Raw genomic sequence first — 23807 nt, 5'->3', positions numbered from 1 at the left:
GGAAACCAGGAGAACATAGCCAATCCTTCTCACCTAGAGATGTCACAATCATGGCTTCAAAGGAAAACACAAACTTCTTCCAATAATTAAACGGATGAATCAGGTTTCAGTTTCTGTATCTTCTCTCTTTTCTGTCCAACTTGTCTTTGAAGGCATTTCATTTGGGAAATGTGTGACCTTTACCCACCATGCTGCACTTAACTGAATACTCTGCATCTAAAGTCACAATGCTGATCACCATTTTACACCCACTGCCTTTCTGAAATACTTAACCCAGTTCCTTAGGTCTGTTTATTGAAACCATTTTATGAAAATAAATCATATCAAAGTTTATTATTATTATTATTTCTAACAATAATAACTTGCTTGCAAAACTAAATATTTTTCGCACCATGGCAACACGATCAGTCTCCCAGCAGAGTCCAGACTCCATGAACTAGTGCTATGGACAAATGGGCTGCGAAGGAGGAAAGATCTAATAAATTAGGCACGGTCAATAATCATTCAAGTCATGTCTTCTGGAGCTTCCTAAAAGGTGATAAATTGGTCAGACTTGTCTAGCAGATCAGTCCCCTTCCCCTCTATAGAATATTCCAAAGTGCACCGAGCAAACTACAAACTGCACGGCTTATGAATGAGCTTAAATAATACCTCCAGCACCTTCCAAAGCATTTCCTTTTACAGAATCTCTCCTGAGCCTGGTCATATTCCCTCAGTATTCCTAAGCTTGCAGGTGTTAAGCAATCTACTAAAGTTGCACAGATTAATATGTGGTTAGTACGTGGCCAAACTAATCTTCAGCCCTATATCTTCTAAATCTCAGTCCAGTACTACTTGAATATACCAATTTTTGCTGCTTTTTTTTTTTTGGCTGTCTGTGTCCATTCACTGTGTGATCTTCTGTATGTTTTTATCTTTTTGTGTTCTCATTATTTCTCCTCTAGGATTCAGTGGGATTCAATCCTGGGGACCTCTGGTGTGGAGGTTCCTTGTCCCTTGCACCACCTCAGTTCCTGATTCCTGTTGTGCCTTGCCTTGACTCTCCCCTTCGTCTTTCTTTTGTTGTGTTATCATCTTGCTGCTTGACTCACTCGTGTGGGTGTGCTTTTATTTATTTTTAACCAGGAGGCCCCAGGGATTGAACCCAGGTCTTCCCATATGGTAGGCAGAAGCTCAATTATTACTTGAGCCACATCCACTTCCCTGCTGCTGACTTTTAAGCTACTACTTATAAATGCTTCTGTTTGTTGGGTTTTAAAATTTTTTTTGATTTGTATATTTATCAAAGTTATACAAACACATAAAGAATAAATGTACTTTATGCAATCTAGGAACAGCAGGTCCCTGTCTCTATTCCACCAATTTCCCCCCAATTTCTTGTCCCCAGATTCAATAGCTTTTACTGATTATTTTGCCACTTAATTGCATGTCTCTAAGAAACTTGTTTTTTTATTTGTCTGTTTATATACTATACAGGATGTAATTCTCTTCCCACCCCCATACCCCCATGCGTACCCTTTCCATCCTCCTGATATAGCACTACCATGACTTAGGACGACCAGTATTCAGTGTTGACATTACAGTTACACGAAAAGAACTCCCAGTCGGTACACAGTCAGCTCTAAACACTTTTCCTCTCCTACATGTTTACTCTCCAACTCTTCCCCAGGTGAACCTCATAATAATTTTTCTAACTTTTGTTATCTATGTATTCACCTGTAAATGAAACCCAAACTCATTGCTAGTTGTATAAATCTCTGGTCAAAGAATGCATATACATTAGATGGATTCGTTGTATATTCCTTAAGAATCTTCTCCAGGATTCTTTCAACTTAATCACATTTGGAATGTTTGCTCTCTGGGCCTGGCTGTGATACTGGTCTCTCCATCCTGGAGATTCCCTTCACATTCCTTCCCCATGACTTTTTAAAAAGCTTCCTGTAACCCATGTCTTCCTCTTTCTTGGTTAAGCACGTTCTCTAGTAGCATCCTGAGAATGGTTGCATGAGAGGATTTTTTTTGAGAATTGAAAAGAGGTGAAAATATTTTTATTCTACCAGACTCTCATATTTGATTGAGAGTTTGGCTGAGTATATGAGTCTGGATTGGGAATAATTTTCCTTCAGAATTCTGAAGACTCTGATCATTTCTACCTTGCAGTTTTGCTGTTAACAAGTTTGAAGCCATTCTGCTCGGTGATTCTGTTTGTGCCCCGGCCCCCTGTCCCCACCACCTTCTAGAAGGATGAAAGCCATTTTCTGGTTGTCCTGAGTATTCTGAAATGCCACAAGATAATGATTTTATACTGCATTGTGCTGGGCTCTCTTGGGCCTTTTAAAATTGGGAACTCATTGGGAATTCTCCGGCACAGCAGTCAGAGCTGGTCCCGAGCACAGTGGAACTGCAAGTTTAGCAGTGTGATTTGAAAGGTTCCCATCTACATCAGAACCCCGGTACAGTTCATTTCCACAACTAAAAGAGAGTATGAAGGAGTCAAAAACAGGTAGGTTGCCTAGGGGTGGCCCTTTAGTCCTCTGCTATTACTCTGGGTAACCATGCCAGACTTGTTTGTTTATATTCTGGGTGGTAAAGGGATAAAATACAGCTAGGTAAATGTCAGAGACAGAAAAAGAGACAGAGAGATAGAGAGGGAGAGACAGAGAGAAACTGACAGGCAGGATGGGAAGACAGAGCTCACAGCACACACATTGGCTGAGTGGTTGTAAGTGGAGACAAGAAAGAGCCTAAACTCAATTCAATTACCGTCTGTAGCCCCTTTGAAGATGAACTAGAGAACTAAGCTTTATCATGCTAGATCATATTGTTAGTGTTGAAGAGTGGCCCTATAAACAGTAAAAGCTTAAATATGGCACAGTGAAAAGAGTACAAGCTTTGTGATCAGATAAGTCTGGTTCAAATCTCAGCATTGCCATTATAGCAAAGTTGCTTCAGTGACCTTCCTGCTAAAATGCAGGCAATAATATCTACCTTGAAGTAGTTTAGGGAAATAGAGATGATGAAAGCAAATTTACTGGTGCTTAATAAGTGCTCATTAAATGGAAACTGTTGTCACTAGTGATGGGTTGAACATGTTGACAGACCTTGTGTCCATGGTGCATCCTGGTAGGGAAAAGTATTTTTTTGTTGACATTGTTTAGAATTACCAATGCATGATGATACTAAAAAGCAAATCAACTTGTAGTTAGCTTTATTTTTGTTTTTAAATTCTCTTCAGATATGTCAGATAAAAGACCAGACATCGAGTTAAACTGAATTTGAGACACATGAGGAATAATTTCTCAGTATAAGAGTGTCATGTAATATTTGAGACATACTCATGCTAAAACTAAAAAAATTCCTTGCTTATCTGAAATTAAATTGAACTGGGCCTCATGTATTTTTATTTGCTAAATCTGGCAACCGTAAGACCACCCCCACATTGCCCGCACTAGGGGGAGAAATGCCTTTGCAGCCCCCCATCCCTTGGGAGGCCCTTGATTGAATCTAGTGTAAATTCAAAGGTGCAGTCATTACAAAACTCCTTTAAACAGTCTCCTTTTCCTCCAAAGATAGTATCAACTGTTCGGAATGATTTTTCTTAAATTCTCTTTTGGGCTCCACAGTACTGACTTAGTCTTTCGAAAGCCATACTTTCATTTGGGTTGTGGACAGATAATAATGATTCCTGCCTGAGGAGGTATTGCCAAATGATTGGTTTCTTCCAACAGAAGAGGAGCCTTGATTCTGGACTTGAGGCAAGGAGGCCAGAGTTAAAGAGAACGGTGATGAGGCAAACTTGCATTAAAGAGCTGGCTGGGAGCAGTGATGGAATCCTTCCCTCAGTCATACCAACTTAACTATCGGGAGGGCAGTTTCAGCAGTTAATTATTTTCCTCCAAACTCTTCAGTCAACCCTTAATTGAATGGGAAAGGGTGGATGTCATAGATAACCCCACATCAAAATTAAAACAAAATTAGTCAAGGGCCAGATGATGTGTGACCTTGTTTTTGCTGACTATCCACCCCCCTCCCCTCCCTATCACTGGTGATACCAATTCTCCCGCAGGCAGCGTCCTCTTGTCATCAGTGCTCAGCCTCAAACCCCAACTTACACACCTCGCTCTTCAGCACTTCACTAATATTATTTCATCATCTTATCTGCCCAGACACTTAATTTGTTCATTAAGTTACATGAGCTAAATGGTAAAGGATATAATTGTTTCCACCTTGCAGAAGAAACAATAGAAAGTCTATTGCTTACCACATGGTTTCAAACAGAAAATGTTTTCCAATATGTGAAGAGTTTAGTTGACTCATAGTAATTGAGGTATAAAATAATAATTTAACTTTTTCCTTGGCCTCAATTAATCTACTTTCTTATAATTGAGAGGTAACTGTAATTTATTTGCTTTAACCTAGTTTTAATTGTCAAAATGTCACATGTATATTCAAATAGTGAAAACTATTTCTACTACACCAGTCTCTACCCAGGCCCGTGATAAACTGCCATTTAAAAATGCTCTCATTTCCTGTTTCAATAAGTGTAAAATGAATTTTGTTCATTTTAGTTTTTAACATTTTTATCAAAGTTTAGACATATATAATTTAATGCCTGTTTTATTTTCAAAGTAGTCACATGGCCCTCTGTCATTCTTTCCCCAACTCCTTCCTCTTTTAGTTGATTATATTGGCTTTGCCTGTATGCCTTAAATAACATGTTATAGAAACTTAAAAGGAGGAAGAAATGAAAAAAAAAAGGAGAAAAAAGAAAAATGAATTTAAAAAAAGGAAATAAAATGTTACCTTTTTTGGTGAGCCTTTGAGACAGAATGGAGTTGAATGAATGAATTCAGTCTGCCACATTCATATGAAGAACATGTTGACTAGTCTAGAAGATCTAACCAAAACAGAAACTTCTCTTCTTTCAAGAGGGTGAATTTATACCCTCTTGTTATTTACATTTTGAGATAGAACGTTCAGTCTTGTACAAAACAGAGGTTCATCTGGTTGATTCTTAATCTAGTCACTCCATTAAAATAAAGACATAGGGATCAAAACCACCCAAATAAGTGATGGATGCTCTTCAACATGATGCCTAGAAATATTACTGTTCTTCAAATTTCGAACACAGAACTTAACATTTATTGACTGCCTGGACTGTTCATTTCACATTGCATCTTATTTATAAGTGGCATCAAAAGGTCAGATATTTATAATTGGCATCAAAAGGTCAGATATTTTTGCTTTCCCAAAACTGATTTAGTCCAAATATTTCTAGATGGTACAAAAGAAAGGGCATGTTAAAATAAATAGCCTTAATTATTTAGGAAAAAAGACCTCATTAGAATCATTTTAAAATTAAGGCCCCACCTTCCACTTGTCATACACACCCAAATCATGCAGCTTAGCCAACATTCTCCAACACGTTTTAAATATCTTGATGTGAGGGTTAACTGCCAATTACATTGGCCCCAATCACATCAGTAACAAAAGGGTTAATGCATCATGTTCAAGGCAAGATTTGGTAAACAGCTAGTTGATTAAGCATAGTTTAATGATAGGGGATACTAAGTAACTATTGTTAGCTAATAAGGGCAATTTGTTTTTATTCTTGGATAAACTTTTCAGAGTACTGACTTCTCAATGCCATCTGAAGAGTTCCTGCCTCATTTCTCAATAAAAAGAAATTCCTTTAGCTTTCTTCCTTCCATAGCCTGAATGTAATTTTCAAGATAAAATAATATCACAGGATCATGTCAAACAAATGTGGATTTGGGGGTGGTGACATTAGAATAACTTTGAGTAACTCTAGTTTTGTTTATTTTGGCTTTCAGACATCAGAGAGGATCTGACCCATTTAGTTTGTTTACAACTCAGTAAAGGCTGCGAAGCCAAGGAGTATTACGAGCAATAGCGAGGGTCAAAGGCGTTAACTGTTGGCCGCAGCTCCTGTTAGGGTCATCCGGTGACGATCAGTTAACCAACAATCGTGATCTTAGAGATGGTTTATCTTGAAATTTTGAGAGTAATATCAATATCCCTTCTTAAACCATATTTCACAGTATGCATGTTCTGTGACACATTACTAAATATTCAGTGAAAGGAGAAAAAAGATGGAGAACCACATTTCAAAATGGGGAATGCTGCTTTAAAAGGGTTAAGCAGGTATCTTTATTTCAGGACATCTCAGAAAGTTTAATAAGCTCATGGGCCCTGTGAAGCCCTACGACATGGTTTTTCTATAGAGCAGGGGTTCTTAACAAGAGGTCTGTGAGCTTGAACTGAAATTTAAAAAAAACATTATTCTTGTAGGCTCTTGTTGGTGCAGGTGTGATACATTTATTAAATAACACACAGTATAGTGTGGACTTAGTAAGGGGTCTGTGGTTTTCACCTGACTGGCAAAGGGGTCCATGGAACAAAAAAGGTTAAGAACCCCTAATATAGAGCATATTTGACCATTCATACTTGACTATATGATCCTTTCATAGACAGCATCAACTTACATATCAGGCAAACTATTATTTAGGAAATATCACTACTTGGGAAATCCTACATGTATGGTCTCAGCAATGTTGTGTGTGTGTATTAACTGGCATCCTTAAAAAGAAGGATTCATTGCTTGGTCCATTAGTTTCTTATTGCTGTTGTAACAAATTAGCACAACTTTAGTAGCTTAAAAGAACACAAATTTATCTTACAGTTCTGTATGTTAGAAGTTTGACATAGGTTTCCCTGGGCTAAAAATCAAATGTTGGCAGGGCTCCATTTATTTCTGGAAGATCTAAAGAGAATCGGTTTCCTTGTCTTTTCTAATTCTAGAGGTTCCCCACATTCCTTGGCTCATGGTCCCCTTTTTCTCCATCTTCAAAGCCAGAAACACTGCATCTCTCTGATCATTCTTTTGTTGTCACATCTCCCTCTGACCATAGCTGAGGAAAGGTCTTCCAATTTTTAAAGATTCATGTGATTTGAAAGGGTCCACCTGGATAATCCAGAATCATCTCCTGATCTTAAGGTCTATAGCTTAATCACTTCTGCAAAGTCCCTTTTGCCATGTAAAGTAACATTCACAGATTTCAGGGATTAGGGTGTGGGCATCTTTGAGGACCATTATTCTGCTCACCACACATGGGTTGGTAAGGATTCCTAGAGAGTACTGCCCAGGGAACAAGGTTAAGGAGGAAGAAAGCAAGCAACTATTCCCCCAATTATTCCTTATCATCACAGTACCAGGAACATAAAAATTATGGCCCTATTCAGAGATGGAGAACAATAAACAAAATATGGAACATGTTTCCAGGCACCAAGAACTTGGTTCTGTCTTCATATGCAGAGGAGTAGCACGAGTGCTCTGGGAGTTAGGTAGTCCACCAACACAGCCAGCTATCTCTTCAACAACATGGGCCACAATCTACAAGTTGTACATTTTTCCAGTGAAAGGTCCATACCCCAATTAGCTTTACTGAAGCTTCACTTACTAAAGGACTATGCATTCATGATCTCCTGTGATGTAGGTACCATAGTGTCCCATTTGACAGATGGGAAATTGGGTGATTTTTTTGGTTAAGATACTTGCCAATATTGTACTTTAATCAAACCAGTAAAAAGTACCAGCTGATTCCAAAGCCTGAGTTCTCAATTCTATGCAATGCTGTGTCTGTTTGCTGTGATGACCCATCTAACCTGTATTTCTTTCTCCACTTTATCCCTACCAAAGTCAGTCATTCCCTGTATCTCTTTCTGAGGTTCTGCATATGTGGTTCTGGGAGTGTATGTGTATGTGTTGAATGAACTGTTTGCACAAACTAGGCTTCTGTCACTTGTATGTTCATGAGGCATTATGCCTTGAGTACTTGTCTTTCTGTTCTGACCTCCCAACAGATCTCCAATCAGACTTCTAGGTCAGAGGTAGGATGTGTCACGGTACTGAGAGTCATACCATACAGCTATGACTTTCGAGTCATATCTAGCTTTGAAACATGGCTGGGTCACCATCTGTCATATCTTGACAAGTTATCTAAGCACCATGACCTTCAGTTTCCTCATGTTGTGCAAGGTGTGCTTCAAAGGGTTATTGTAAGTATTAAAAGAGAGGATAATTTTAAAGTGCTAGATAGATAGTAATCACTAAGTTGTAGTTGATATTATTATTGATCACCTTCTCCTTGCTATGCTGACCTGCATAAAAATGCTGTTCAAAATTCTTGTCTGTCTTAAAGATGCTTGATGACAACCTCTACTTATATCAGTGACCTCTGTACAACCAAAACTTTAGTTTAGTTCACATCCTATTGTTAGGTTGTGGGTAATGCTACTCAAAATAATATTCTTTTAAGGGGCCAAGCCTGCCTGGAGAACTGGGGCCTGATACTTCTTGACATTTACTAATCACATCTGGTTTAGCTTTAGACATTTTCTGGGGTTTTGCCAGCAGCCACGACACTTTAATGGCTACAATAAACCTCAGAGCCTCATCAAATCTTTGCTGTATGTGTGAAAATTATGTCCTCCTCAATTAAACTTGCAATCTAAGCTCAAACCAAGGCCTTATGGAAAAGGAGGTTAAACCTGAATGAGAACGTTAGATGAAACAGACCGCCACAACTCTGGCCATCTTGCCAGATGGTATTTAGGAGAAAAAGAAATTCATTAGAGAACCAATGGTCTGTATTTTCTGTAAATATTTACTGGGTACCTTTCATGTGCTAAAAACATTGGCATCTCTAAAGATTAGCAGGGCATTTTTGTTTAAATATTCAATGTGTGTGGGAGGAGAGTGGTAGTTTCCTCACTCACTTTTGTGGTACTTGAAATCTTTTGGTGAAGTTCAGAACAAAGAAGAAAAGTAACTGAGGCAATGTTCAACTTTCTTCCTAAGGCAGCTTCATTAGCTTCAGAAGTTTATATAATTTCCTGTAAATTGATTGTGGATAGTGTCAGCTGAGTACTAAGAAATACCACATGATACCTAAGAGCCTCCCTAGAGAGAAAATAAGGTATACCGAAGTGGAGTTTTCAGGGGAAACACCGCCTCTTCACTACCCTCCCAAGTCACTCTTCTTATCCCCTTGCTATCTATCATCAAACTCGCAGGGATAGCAAGGGGAGGCAGCCAGGCCAGCCTGCCTGAAAGAGGCTGTCTCTGGAAGGAGGGCTGGAGAAGAGGAAAGATCAAACAGATATCGGGTTCCTGCTCTGAAGTCCACATGAGAGAGCAGGCCAAGAGTTTTATAAGGGACAAGAGACGAGGGGCTGGGCATCCAGGGAAGAGCTGTGCAGTAAGCAAGCACTGGTCTTCCTCTGCCACTGCTGACCCCTGCGGCTGTTCTGAGAATTGGCCTGAGCCCTAATTTTGCCACTAGTGAGGGAGAGAGACAATTGCTATGTGATGGCTTACTCTGTTTTATTACAGTAAGAATCAAACTCTTCCTCTTAGACAAAGATAAAACTGTCAGTTTTTCGGGGTGAGGAGGTAGGGGGGAATGACCACACATTCACATATCATATTTTTTTAATGAAGCATCCATTTGGTTGAATTCATTCTCTCAATACATCAACATTTAAAATTAATTTACAAGGTAAAACTATTCACTTGTAACCAGTACCCTTATTTAAGTAAGTTTTATGCCCCAAGTAAATATAATTGGTTCTCCTTGCCACCAGGGACAGATCTTTCCCACTCTTGCATTTCCAAGCTGTTCTTGGTCGAAGACTTAAGTTTCTGAGCACCCTTTCACAATAAATATTTTTAAATGTTTATTTTATGTCTTGTGTAAAAATATTCCTGGTTGAAGCTCTACATTTCCTCAAGCTCTGCTTTGGCAATCTGGGCTCCCTTTCCACATTAACACACTCCCTAAATCCTCTGTAGAGCTCTTCAGTTGGAATTATACAAGCTCCAAGGCAAGTATTTATATTCTTGGACAAGGAGATGTCTCCACAGTGAAAACACAAGACTCTAGAAATGCCAAAGGAAAATTCCTGCCCAAAAGCGAGGCATTATTTTCACCTTTTAAAAAGGCCAAAAAGGGGCTTTCAGTCTTTTGTTTTAAATAATTAAAAATAAAAGTTAAACTAAAGTAGAATATTCTACTGTGGTTTTAGCATCATTGTTAGACTCATGTACATAAGCCAAATATAGAGTGTGTGTGTGTGTGTGTGTGTGCGTGTGTGTGTGTCTGATACGTAGGAGGTGGTATAGTAAAAGAGACAAGAAAATGTAAGTGTTCTAATCAGGCAGACCTGATTAGAGATTAGAGATGGAATCAATTCCTAGAGTTTGCCCCTAACTGACTGTATGACCATTCCTTCTCAGTCAGCCTCATTTTCCTCATATGTCTGTAAAATGGGGTTAATATAGTTCCTACCTACTAGGGTTCTTACAAGAATTATGAGTCAATGTCAGCAGCACAGTAAGCTTCCAAAAAATGGTTGCTGCTATTATTATAATTATTACTATCAAATGTGGGAAAGTGTAGTTAAACATAAGCAAATGATCAACACTAATAAAAGAGAAGGATGCAGAACTGTAGTGCCTCAGTCTAATAGACATGGAAAGTTTCATGAGGGCTGCAGGGTATCATAACTGAACTCTGCCCCAATTCCACTCCATGGGCCAGCTGAAAATGATCCTGTTAAACCATATTGTCAAAGAAAACAATCTATTATCACAATAACAGAAACAGGTCCTGTTACCTTCTAGTTGCCTCTTCAGTTTTCTCAAATCTTTTATGAGGTCTTCAAACTTGACTTGGGAGGCCAGAAAGAAATCCTGTGGTTCAGGCAGGGGGAAAACACTCTTTTCTGTTCCTGCTTCCTGAAAGATATGGTAAACAAAAATACATTCTACTACCCAATCATCATTTTCCATTGACATTTGAAAGCATTACTCAGAAAAAAAGTCTCTATTGGATGCACAAATAAGAATTGGAGTACTTTTCCTCTGATATTCCTAAATTTGGAAGTGGTTACTGAAGTGCTTTCATTTCTCCAACAATATAATTTTGGGCTTATTGGCACTGAAGTTGGCTATGGCATGGCTAGACTCTGTTTTGCCTCATGAATCAAAGATGAAATTGTCAGGTATGTCCCGATCTTGGACATTCCAGCCCATGGAGAAAGGCACAGGAGGAACACATGAAAGTACTTAGATTTAAAGTCTCTGTTTAGGTTTCACATGCTAGCAATTAGGTATGTCATCTTTGGGGTATACCAGGGGGTATGAATTGGAAGGTGCTAGAGAAGAAGGCACTGCAATGGAAGAAACAATCATGTTTTTACCCACCTTTCTCTATAGTATAATATATTTTTCCCCTTGTATGTTCAAATTCTTCACCTATTTGTAAAGCGTTTCTAAATGTTATTCATGTTAACATAGGACATATTAACTGAGGGTATGGTTGGGTATAGTTTTGACAAACTCCACAGCTATATCTAATAGAGTATCTTAGCTGACAGACGATTTGAGGAAAAAAACCCTAGATAAGCCTTTGAAAGATAAGCGGAGCCACAAATATCTTTTTCAGACTAGCTCACTTTCTCCCCGAGTTGTTTAACATAAGCTTCATATCTTGCATATCTCAGCCAGTCTTCAGTTATTTCTCTCTCCACTCGGACAAGCTACTTGATGATCTGGCCTCTGTCTCCCTTTCTAGACCTACTTTCTCTGTATCTCCAATTTCCTCCCTCAAACTTTTCATGAAATAATAGGACAAGCCACAATCTCTTACCGCTAACCTCTGTTTGTAAAACTGTCCCTCTCCAACCCTTCCCAACCTCTTCACATACCTCTTTGTTCATACTCATCCTTCAAGTCTCAAACCAGATGTCGCTTCCTCAAAGATTGCCCCTAACACCAGCATTTGGGTGTTTCTCTCCACATTCCCAGAGCCCCTAGTCCTTACCTTATCACAGCAGTTATCAACATTTATTTAAAAATTGCCTGTTAGTTTGCATGTCTTCCCCACTAAAATATAAACACCTTGGAGGTAGGAATGGTGACCTGTTTTCGGTATAGTATACAATGTCTGGCACATCAATAAACTTTAAGTTGGTCAGCACCATTACTGAGGGCCTATGCGACATTGCTCAGGAAAGTTTATACCTTTAGCAAGAGACATCTAATTTATCATTATACTTTTTGTGGTTTTGTGAGTTCCTTAGATCCCTCTCCCTTACTTTAAGAACTTTAGCTTCACTAAGAAAAGGTCATTTTCCTTATTTATCAGAACACAACATTTTACACGAGCAATTTACTTTTCCCCCTCTCTTATACTTATTTCATTACTTTAAGAACAACGGAAGAAGTACACCCTAGTCTGAGTGCCAAAATGGAACAACATCTAAGATCCTTACCACAAAGCTCCGTGGCAAATCTACATTGGATGAATTCAGGCATAATATTGCTTTCTATTTTCCAGGACTTTTTATCAGACTCAGTCCTGGTTTCAATTCTTTCTAATATAGAAAAAGAAAATTTGGCTAAGCAAATTGGTCTGGTAGCAGCTCTTGTGAAAGCTGCTCAATTAGAGTTCAAAAGACATAGCTCAGACAGGTTTCTTGCAACTCTGTAGAGCTAGACTTGGACCAAATATCAGGCATGGGTGGAAGGAATTTTGGAGGAGTCACCTTTCTTCAGCTAATTGCTCATCACCACCAACCACAAAAATCATCACGTACACTGCTAGAGGGAAGGGATGGCTTAATATTAATAAATCACATAATTCTACACTCTTGTTGAGTGAAATGCATTTTGCACAGTGAAAGTCAGAGAACACCACAAAAACGTGGAATTCTTATTTTTCCTAGATGGGGCCATTCCATGTTTGTGCATATTCTTTTTGTAAGGTTTTCTTCTGTGCAGTTGATCCCTTTGGGTTCAGCTCTCTTCAGTGACAGTCATATTTCATAGGAAAATTTCAGTCATTCTAACCTAGGATAGACACTTCAGCTCCTGAGATTCTTTAGGGTAACTCTCTGCAGCACTGGTACTCCTTGTCAGAATTTAGGGTATATACATATTGACTTAAGCTTCCAATTGCCTGAAATGCAACAAGCCTTCCCCTACTCTACCAGAAATCAATTCTTATCTCTTTATGCCTAGTTCTTCATGGATGCCATTTATTAAATACTTATGGATATTCAGAGTATATTATTGATACTAAAAATTGAGTTCTATAGACACTAAACAATGAGTTCTGGGCCTCGAGGAACAATGTCAGCACAATAGATAATCACATAGATAACTATACAAGGTAGAAAAAGACATATCATGAGAAAAGTCTGAATAAAGTATACCCAGGTTTCAAATGAGTAAAAGATGAGAAAATGTACAAAAATATCAAAGAAAAGGCATACCATGTATGACTGGAAATGGAGTCTAGCTAAATGGTTTTATTATATATTTTTCCCTTTACAAATGTGATACATTTCACTTCACAATTGAAAGAAAGAAGCAAAGTTTCTTAGAATCCTACTACCCAGAAATCAAACTCTTTAATACATATCTTCCCAGGTTATTGTTTGTATGTAGTGATATTTGCATATTTGAGATAAACTATATATTATTTTGAAACACACATTTGTAATTTAAAAGCAGATCGAGTACTTTCCAATGCCACTAACTTTTCTCCTACATACTTTCTATGGCAGTATATTACTCTGGTGTATGGTCTACCATAATTTCTTTGGCCTTAGTATCTTCACTTGGAAATTTAGATTATTTGCAATATTTTGCTATTATCAATTATTAGAAATAACATAACAAAATAAATCCTGGCTTATTTCTTTAGATTAAAAATTCCTAAAAAAAGGTTATCCATATTTCTAGGGCTTCTGATACAGAAAGTCATAAGCTCTGCGAACTCATAGAGTGCCTTTGTATGAATTAGGAAAAAGGGGGCCCCTGGAGGTAGGTACAGATCCTTGGGCACATGCTTGACAAGCAGATGGTACCTTACATGAATTTAACTCACGATTTTGGTGAGTTAAGCACAGGCTATGTATGAGTCTCACTTGATCTGGAGACTTCAGCAGAGTAAACCGACCAATTGTACATGATGGCCCTGAAAAAGTTTTGACCAATTTATATTCCTAATTCTGTATAATTTTTCTAAGACAGGTCTTTATCATTAAAAAACAACAAACAAAAAAAGCAAACAAGGATGTGGATGTGACTCAAGCAACTGAGCTCCCGCCTACCACATGGGAGATCGCAGGTTCGGTTCCTGGGACCTCGTGGAGGAGGTGAGCTAGCACAATGGGCAGGCACAGCAAGCTGATGCAACAAGATGACTCAACAGAGAGACACAAAGAGGAAAAACAAGGAGACACACAACAAACCAGGGAGCTGAGGTGGATCAAGTGATTGAGCACCTCTATCCCACATGGAAAGTCCCAAGTTCCGTTTCTGGTGCTTCTTAAGGAAAAGATAAGTGGACAGTGAATACAAACAATGAGACAACAAAGCACAAACAATGAGAAAACAAGGGAGAGGTGGAAAAAATAAATCTTTAAAAAAATAAAATAAAAAACCAAAAAACACCTCCAAATTTGATGGGTTAAAAAATGGTATCTCATTATATTTTTATGATCTCACTAGATAAACTAATTTATAGAGGTGATTTATATCCTCTATTTGTCTTTTTAAATTGCCTGTGGTCTCTTTCATCAAGTTTATCTCTATGATAAGGTGCAAGTTGTTCTTTTCCTGTTGATCCTGAAGAGTTCTTTACTTATTATGTTGCAAATATTTTCCCAGTATGTTACTGAGAATTTAATATTGTTTAAGTCATTTTTGAGATACTGAATTTTTAAAACATTTTAATCAGATACCAAAGTATTTTTTTAAAAATTTTATCCATGTAAAGTTATCAATCTTTCTTTGTATGGTTTAAACACTTTGAAAGAACTTTGCTACCTTAAAATCAGAAAAAAAAAAATTTACCTACATTTTCTTCCACAGCTTAATGACTTCATTTTTTTGGTTGTTTTTACATTTAACTCTTTTGCTCTTCAGAAATTCATTGTGGTCTCTGGTATGAGGTAGGGGAGATAATTGAATTCTTTTTCTTCCTGCTTACTCAAAATTCCTCCATTTTCTCATACTTGGCACATATTTAATTAGATCTATTTCTGACACTTCCATTTAGTTTCCTTGGGTTATTTTATGCTCTTCTGTCATTCTGTACTTTTAAATTATTATAACTTTATAATACACTTAAATATATGTGAGATTCTCTTCATTATATATACATATATTTTTAAAATCCTGATCAAATTTATATTTATAATATTTAGAGTCATTCTGTCAGCTTCTAAAATCAATTATAATTTTCAATAGAGTTGTATTAAACTTAAACATTTAGGAATAATTGACTCTTTATGAGTATATGTCTATTTTTTTAATGCCTCTCAGTAAAATTATGTATATCTCTTCATAAGGATCTGTACTTTTCTGATTGAGTGTATCATAGAATGTATATTTATTGCTAATGTCACTGGGAGCTTTCCTCCAATGTATCTTTTAATTTATTATTTCTAGGAAGGATTACTAAGAAAAAAAGAGGTTTTATTAAAAGGTAAACACAAGGATAGTTCTAGGTATGGGAACATCAGAAATAAAAGCACATAAGAAGGCACAGATGTGGCTCAAGTGGTTGAGCACCTGCTTCCCACATGAAAGGTCCTGGGTTTGGTTCCTGGTGCCTCCTAAAAACAAACAAACAAATGAAAAACAAACAAACAAACAAACTCAGGGGAGCTGATGCAGTTCAGTGGTTTAGTGCTGGCCTCCCACATACAAGGTCCTGGGTTCAATCTCCCAGCCCAGTATCTCAAAAAAAAAAAAAAGCACATAAGAAGCTACAGGGTTTATTTACAAAATATCAAGTCTTCAATTAGATCATAGATTATGTGTAAAAGGAAAGGAATAGAAGGAAGATTATACAAGATTGGAATTAAACTGGTAAAGTCTTAGTTCATGTGGAAATGAGTAGTCATTCCTAATTTTAAGTATAAAAGTGTTATGATTAGAGCTTTAAATAAAAAAGCAATGAGTCGAGAGTTGCTAGAGGTGGGAAGGTAAGCCAGGAAGCAACTGTACAGATACACTACTTTCAAGCCTGAACAACAGAGGGTCAATAGGAATGAAAGGACAAGGGAAGGACATCAGCAACAATTTAGCTGAAGGACAGAGAGGAACCAAAGAGGAGCACAAGGTTCCACTTTTGAATGAACAAAAATTATGATATCTTTAGTAGAAATAGAAGGAGAAGTTTGGGGTGAGGAGAGAAGTGATAGGCCTGTTTGTAGATGTATTGAGAAGAGCTAGATTTACTCACAAAGAAGGTAGGAGAAATTAAACAGTCTTTTGATGCAGAAAGATCAAAAACCCTGCTAATCAATATAGAACTTGTGTATGAATTAGGAAAACCTAAGCTCTTAGCTTGTCTTCTGGATGAAATTGTAGGCAGGACTTTTGCAAACAAGCCCATGAAATCTTCATTTTTATTCTCTAAATACTTAGGAAAAACTGCTTATGTGACTGCTTATGTGACTATTTAAGGAGTCCTGACAACATTTTCTTACAAGATTTTCCATTCATATTTTTTTACTCTCCCCTCCCCTCCCAGTTGTCTGTTCTCTGTGTCTATTTGCTGCGTGTTCTTCTTTGTCCACTTCTGTTGTCAGCAGCATGGGAATCTGTGTTTCTTTTTTGTTGTGTCATCTTGTTGTGTCAGCTCTCCGTGTATGCGGCACCATTCCTGGGCAGGCTGAACTTTCTTTCCCTCTGGGCGGCTCTCCTTACGGGGTGCACTCCTTACACATGGGGCTCCCCTACGTGGGGACTCCTTGCGTGCATCAGCACTGCGTGAGGGCCAGCTGCACACGGGTCAAGGAGGCCCGGGGTTTGAACCTCGGACCTCCCATGTGGCAGATGGACGCCCTAACCACTGGGCCAAGTCTGCTTCCTTCCATTCATATTTATTGCAATATTTCTTGATGGCTTATGACAGAGCCTCCTTCTTTTCAAAATTAGGACTTCTCATTCTCAATTTAATGGAAAGAAATAAAACACAGAAAACCATGCTCAGGTGGATTTTCACAGTAATTTTTATTTTTAATTGCAAATGTAGTCTAAAAAAGAGAGGATGGATTTCAAATTTCACATCTTTGATCTGTTCCCAGATGAACATTACTGATAAAATATTGGGCATTACAGAATCTTAATTTCTTAAATTTTGATCTGCATCCCAGAATCCAGTTTAAACATTAACCAATTACTGAATGGGTTTAAACTTCACAAAAACCTTCACAATCAGGACATAAGGTCCTGAGACCACTTTGGATCTTCTTGAAACAGTGATTTATAGTGTCAATAGTTAGTAGACCTTTGCCATCAAATAATGCTTCCCTTTATAAGAACCAACTGAACTCTTTTGGCCTCAGTGTTCTCATCTGTTAACCAGAGGCTGGACAGCTCTCAAATTCTACGTTGGACTTGAAATTCATATATCCATCTCTCCTTCATCCAAGTTCTGAATACCAACAATGTGTAAGAGTTGAAATCCCATGACTATAATTTTCCACAAAGTGCCATTTCTTACCTGATCATAGTACCGCAGGTAATACTTCACAACGTAGTCCACTAGATTAATCCCGTTATCCTAGGTTTAAAAGAGAAGCTTAAATGAAAATCGTCCATATGAGAAAGTGCTATGTTATACAGTTAATGATACCAATACTTCCAATTTGTGATACCTGGTCCTAATTTTGCTTTTCACTGGCAAGTTTTTCACTCCTTCCTCCTTTTCCCATACATTTTTCATGCCATCTATACAAAGAAATGACACTACACAACTCTTTTTGCAAAAACATAACAAAACCCAAAAATCCCCAAATCCATAGGACCTTTGAGGTAAGGGCTAAAACGAGCAGAAAAATTGTCTTCCAATATTTTCTGGCATAAAGCCAAGGCAGGAGGGGGTAGGGGTGCTAAAGAGAACCAGGGCCTAGAAAAGAAAACCATCCCTCCCTTCCCACCTTTCAAAAAAAAAAAAAATCTGTGTTCTTAATGGCGTGAAAAACAATCAGGGCACTTAAAAGGAAGGCCATGCCACTTTATGACCCTGGGAGGCCGGGGGCGAGCGGGCCCTCCCACAAGGCAGCCTTTGTGTCTTGTTCACATGGGTCTAATTCTAATTTGCCAGTGTGTTTCCCCTCCCTCCACTCCTCTGCCCCCCATGGGATGCCTAGATCTGGGCTGGTTGTTTCTAAAGAAGGAGCTCTGCAGGGGTGTGGAGCCAAATGATAATCAGCCTCAGAGTTTGACAGTAGACTCCCAGCCCAATTGTTGTGGTGGGCAAAAGAATAATTCAAATGTTCAGCTCAAGTGGTGATTCAACATTGCCACTCAGGAAGAGTAAATTACAAGTGGACAACATTAAACTCAAACAGATTCAAGCTTTACACCAAGGCTAATATGTATGCTATCTGTTTTATGCACACATGCCATTAGCAATTCAACACCTAATTGCGTATTTTAGAGCCAACAGAAGAGCAGAGATTTTCTCATCAAAGATAACACCTAAAATGAAAAACCTATCTTTATTCAGAAGCCAGAAGTAAGCAAAGAATAAGATGTGTGCTCTAAATAAACGATTGTTGTTAGGGAGAGGATAGAGATGAATGGAATAATGTAGAATACTTTCTTTTTAAGTTAAAGGTATAGAAGGAAAATAATGACAGATCATATACACTTGTTATAAAAAATAAGTAAATACTTAACCCGGCTTTTGACATCCTTAAGTTTGGGCAGAATGTCTAAGCTATATCCATCTGCTTGTCCTCGAGTCCTATTTCCTCCATTCATATAATTTCCAAAAGCCAAAATGAGAGCTAAAATATCCTTCACACTCTTCATGTGCAGCAAACCCTGTGATGGCAAATACTATTCATTATGGCCTTGAACTCTAAATGACAATGAACATTCAATAACAAATATTTATTGAGTGACCTTAAAGATGTTCAGTGGTTTGTTACCAATAGGATCAACAGTTGGTGAAATGAAAATATACTTTCCTAAGCCATAAGTGTCTCAAAAAATACATTTACAGTCATCGTTCTCACCACTCAATGAATTATAAACAATATATTTTAATACTGAGGATTCAATATTGGTATTCATTTGAGCCCTTTTTATTTTTTTAAATAATTATTTTAAACTATAAACAGACAAAAGGGAATAGTTATATTTATACTTAAGTTCCAATGACTTATAAGTAGAAAGGAGTTTACTGTCGTTGTTTTGGAACTATGTATATGAACAGCCCAGTTAAATGTAGGGTAGGTATAACAGCAGGCAGGTCCTACCTTCTCCATAGGTAGAGTCCTCAGAAGAGAACTACAACAGCACCCTTTAAGGCCACAGGCTATGTTTATTACATGTTTGCTGATATGTCTATTAACTTTTACAATTTAAAGCTGTTTAGGGTTTTCTTTAGCTCCCCATCTCATTCTCTCTCTCTCTTTCTCACACACACACACACACACACGCAGATACTCATGCTTGGGCAGGGTAACTATCACAATTACACTTAGAAAAGAACACATTCTTAAGTCTAAAAGATTTTCTCCAAGGGGCCTCTAGCCTGTCTTTTCATATGCTCAACTTCCTCCTTTACCCTCAACTAAGGGCAAGGCTATCTTTTAAATTAGACAACCAGCATACCTTAGAAGCACGTGTGATGATCTCTACTTTTCGCTGCAAGGAAGTGATACCCTCAGAAAAGACAGATCTGAAGATGATGCACTGGGCACGTTCAGCAAAATTGGGAATCTGGGCTAATTCATGCAGGAATCTGTAAAATTAAGAATGATCATCTAGCTTCATGTACACTCACAAGGAAAGTAAAAGGACAGCTGAAAAAACTCCACCACTAGAGCACTTCTTATTTGGCAATTTTAAAAGAACAATTAAAAAAGGCAATTAGGCAGACTCAAGGGACTCTGTTCTGTTGACAACAAAGATACTTTTCTGTGTGTTTCCATGATGGCAAATAAACATATGGTGCATAAATTCCCTTAGGAACAGAAATTTAATGCGAGCATATTGAACAATAGCCATTTATTTTTTGCTACCCCAAACAAGAGACTAATGGCAAATGGAAAGCCCTGGTCTTTAGCATATGAGAAAAACTACACAATAACCTCTCTTTATAATGTTGCATTCTCTAAAAGTATATTTAAACAGGCTAAGCAAAGTGAAGATTTGAGGCAAATGCCTTTGGCCAGGTGGTTTAATCTTTTATGAGATTGAGATGATGATGATGATGGCTCAATGAACTAGATAAGCTTCTATAATCATTTGTTTACTTCCCTACTTCAATTTACCTATATAGACAGAATCTCTAGCTCAGTGTTTGGAATAACACAGGTACTCAGTAAGTTGACACAACCTAAATATTCTAAAAAATTATAGCAGGACAGATCTTAAATGCTAAAAATATCAAACACTGTATGATAACTGTGTAAGCTGAAGTGGGGAAAAGCTAACGGTATGTACTGACCTACACACAGTTGCTCACTGAATGAGTATTTGGGCACTGGTGCCCTTTCCAAATGAGGTTGGAATCGCTACATACTCTCTAAGCCAACCATCAGAGGAAGGGGTATAAACTAAAATGGGTGGACACTGTTGGACATGAATTCAGCAAAGGACAGAATCCACTAACAGCCACTGATTTCATTTTGGATTTGAGATGATGACTGATATTTTCAAAGTCTTGGTCAACTCAACACTTTTACCCTGACATTTTGCAATTTCACCAAGAATGCTTTTACACAGAAGTAAAACTGGAAGTCTCTTTATTTCCATACCAAAAGAAATTTCTTTGCCCATACTCTGTGCTTCCTTTACTTTTAGGGAGATTTGGGTTTTAATACATTTCTTTTTTTATTTTCCCCCTCTTTTTTATATGTCCAATACATTTTTCATTATCAGCTGTTTTCCTACGTATCCTGCAATGGACCATAAAGTCCCCTTGCCCATTCCCCACTCCCAGTTTTTTACTCAACATTGAGGGTGAATCAAGGAATACACCGCCTTGCTGTAAAGCTCTATAACTCTGATTATTATGAAAATCATGATAGAAGATGAAAAGTAGAAACCCATGGGAATTTTGGATTTGGACAATATGAAAAAATTATATATTTTATTCCATGAGTAAATTATTTCCTCACAAAAATATTATCAAACAACTGATTCCTTTTATAGTGACTGAAATCAGAAGTATCACCAGTTTTCACAGATATATGGGAAAAATGATGCTTGTGGAGCTGGCAGCATTTGGCCGCACAATGAATTTTGGAAAGCTTCATTTATTCAGATGCTGTTGACAACTACCCCAAAGGTAGTGCCTTGCATTTTCCTCCTTCCAAATGCGACCATGAGCCACCATTCTGCAAGTAGGACCCAGATCCCTGGACTATGCATACTTCCTAGTTAAAATGAGCAGGGTGAATGAAGCATTTACTGAGACAATATGAGCAACTATACAGATTAACACCTCAGCTCACCAATATGGACACAGGTGAAAAGGAAACACTGGATGAAAAATTACTTATAACTAGTCTCAAAAAGAGAGGTTTTGGACCAATGTGAGGAGACACAACCATAGGCCAAAGAATCTATGTGCTGGGGATTGAATCATGCAAGCACAAAGGGCACGTTCAGGTCCCAACCCCTAGGCCTGTGGGTGTGAACCCATTTGTAAACAGGACGTTTGAAGATGTTATTAAGTTAAGGTGTGACCTAACTGAATGAGTGTGGCCTTTATCCGACAGGGCTAAAGTCTTTATAAGCAAAGGAAAATGGACACAGAGAAGCCACAGGGAGCAGCCAGAAGCTGGAAGTCAACAGAACCCAGAAGAGAAAAAAGAAGATGCCACCATGTGCATTTCTTTATGACAAAAAAGCCAAGGACTGAGGATCACTGGCAGCCATGCCCAGAACCCTATAGTCTTTGGAGAGAAAGCATCACCTGGCTGACACCTCAGTTTTGGATCATTCTTAGCTACAAAACTGCAAGCCAATAAATTCCTGTCATTTAAGCCTACCCACCGTATGGTATTTGTTTTAGCAGCTGGGAAACTAAATGTTTTTGGTAACAGGAGAGTTTGGTGCTACTATTACAAATAATAAAAATGTGGAAATGGCTTTGGAATTGGCTAATGGGTAGAGACTGGAAGAATTGTGAGGTGCCTGATAGAAAAGGCCTGGATTGCTATCAAGAGACTGTTGATAGAAATACAGATGTTAAAGGTACTTCCTATGAGGCCTTAGAAGGAAATGATGAATGTGTTATTTGAATTTTTAAGAAAGGTGACCCTTGCTATAAAGTGACAGAGAACTTGGCAACATTGTGTTCTGATACTGCATTGAAAGAGGGACTTGTAAGCGATGCACTTGGATAGTTATCTAAGGAGATTTCCAAGCTAACTGTGGAAGGGGCAGCCTGGTTTCCCCTTGAAACTTTTTGTAAAACACAGAAGGAAGGGATAAGCTGAGAAACTCTTAAGCACAGAGGAACCAGCAACTAATGAAACTGACACTGGGGAGAGAAGCAGCTCTATCCGGGGCCTCCCGAATTTTGGGGAAGTGACTGCCCAGAGAACAGGGTTTCACATGAAGTCCTAATTGAACAACCCTTTGCTAAAGAAGGTGTGGCTGAACATGGATCCAGTCAGCCATTTCAGTGGAAGTCAGGATTAGAAACATAGTTATCCAGGAAGGACCTTTGAAAAGTTCTATTGTTTAATGGTTTGGACTCCCTGGAAATGCAAACAAAGCCAACAAAGATTTCGTGAGATTTGTTTGAACAGAAGCAATGCTGGGAGGGGAGAGAGAAGGGACAAATTTAAGGAAAAATGACTTCAAAGGCAGAGCTATGGAAGTTGAGGTCTGGACCAAAGAGATCTCGGGTCAAGAGAATGGGCCCACCCATGCATGTAACAGTTGGAGGGGGCAGGCCATCTGCCCCCCCACTTGTGGGGTTGGCCTTACATCACATTGCTGGGGAGAATGCTACCACCCCAGTGCTCAGAGAAGGTGGAACTTGTGCCCAGTTATTGTGGAGAGCCTGGCTGCCATTCATAAAACTTGTGAAGGAGGAAGCGGATTTGGCCCAATGGATAGGGAATCCGCCTACCACATGTGAGGTCCAAGGTTCAAACCCAGGGCCTTCTGACCTGTGTGATGAGCTGGGCCACATGCAGTGCTGATGCGTGCAAAGAGTGCCGTGCCATGCAAGGGTGTCCCCCACTTAGGGGAGCCCAACTCACAAGGAGTGTGCCCTGTGAGGAGAGCCACCCCATGGGAAAAAAGTGCAGCCTGCCCAGGAATGGCACTACACACACAGAGAGCTGATGCAGCAAGATTACGCAACAAAAAGAGACACAGATTCCCACAGAAGAACACACAGTGCATGGACACAGAGAGCAGACAACTAGGGGGTGGGGGTGGGGAAGGAGAGAGAAATTAAAAAAAAAACTTGTGAAGGGTGGGGCCTCTATCCCAGTGTTTGGGAAGACTGGGGTTGGTGTGCAAGTGTTTGGAAAGGGTGGGACTGCCACTCTGTTAGGCCCAGAAGACAAAGAATCAAGCCACAAACGGCTCTCAGACCTTAAGACCTAGTGGTGTTTACCCTGCTGGGTTTCATACTTATTTGGCACAAATGACCTTTCTTTTCCTTCCAATTTCTCCCTTCTGGAATGGAAATGTTTAGCCTATGCCTGTCCCATCGTTC

The 23807-nt window shown here is 38.6% G+C and overlaps 1 protein-coding gene across 3 annotated transcripts in view; it reads right to left on the bottom strand.

Moving 5' to 3' along the window:
* Positions 1 to 23807, bottom strand: part of FMN1 (formin 1) — a 451599-nt gene that overhangs the window by 130518 nt on the left and 297274 nt on the right. For all 3 annotated transcript variants that reach the window (XM_058293858.2, XM_058293860.2, XM_004455353.4), the window contains 4 exons: positions 19733 to 19862; positions 18791 to 18937; positions 17610 to 17669; positions 10699 to 10819 (listed from right to left, as the gene is read on the bottom strand). In XM_058293858.2, the coding sequence (XP_058149841.1) occupies positions 10699 to 10819; positions 17610 to 17669; positions 18791 to 18937; positions 19733 to 19862 (458 nt within the window). The remainder of the gene's footprint in view (positions 1 to 10698; positions 10820 to 17609; positions 17670 to 18790; positions 18938 to 19732; positions 19863 to 23807) is intronic.

This window comes from Dasypus novemcinctus, chromosome 3 (assembly GCF_030445035.2).
Source record: "Dasypus novemcinctus isolate mDasNov1 chromosome 3, mDasNov1.1.hap2, whole genome shotgun sequence".
NCBI lineage: Eukaryota > Metazoa > Chordata > Mammalia > Cingulata > Dasypodidae > Dasypus > Dasypus novemcinctus.
The sequence above is the reverse complement of the archived record's forward strand: the minus strand, read 5'-3'. Positions and strand labels throughout refer to the sequence as shown.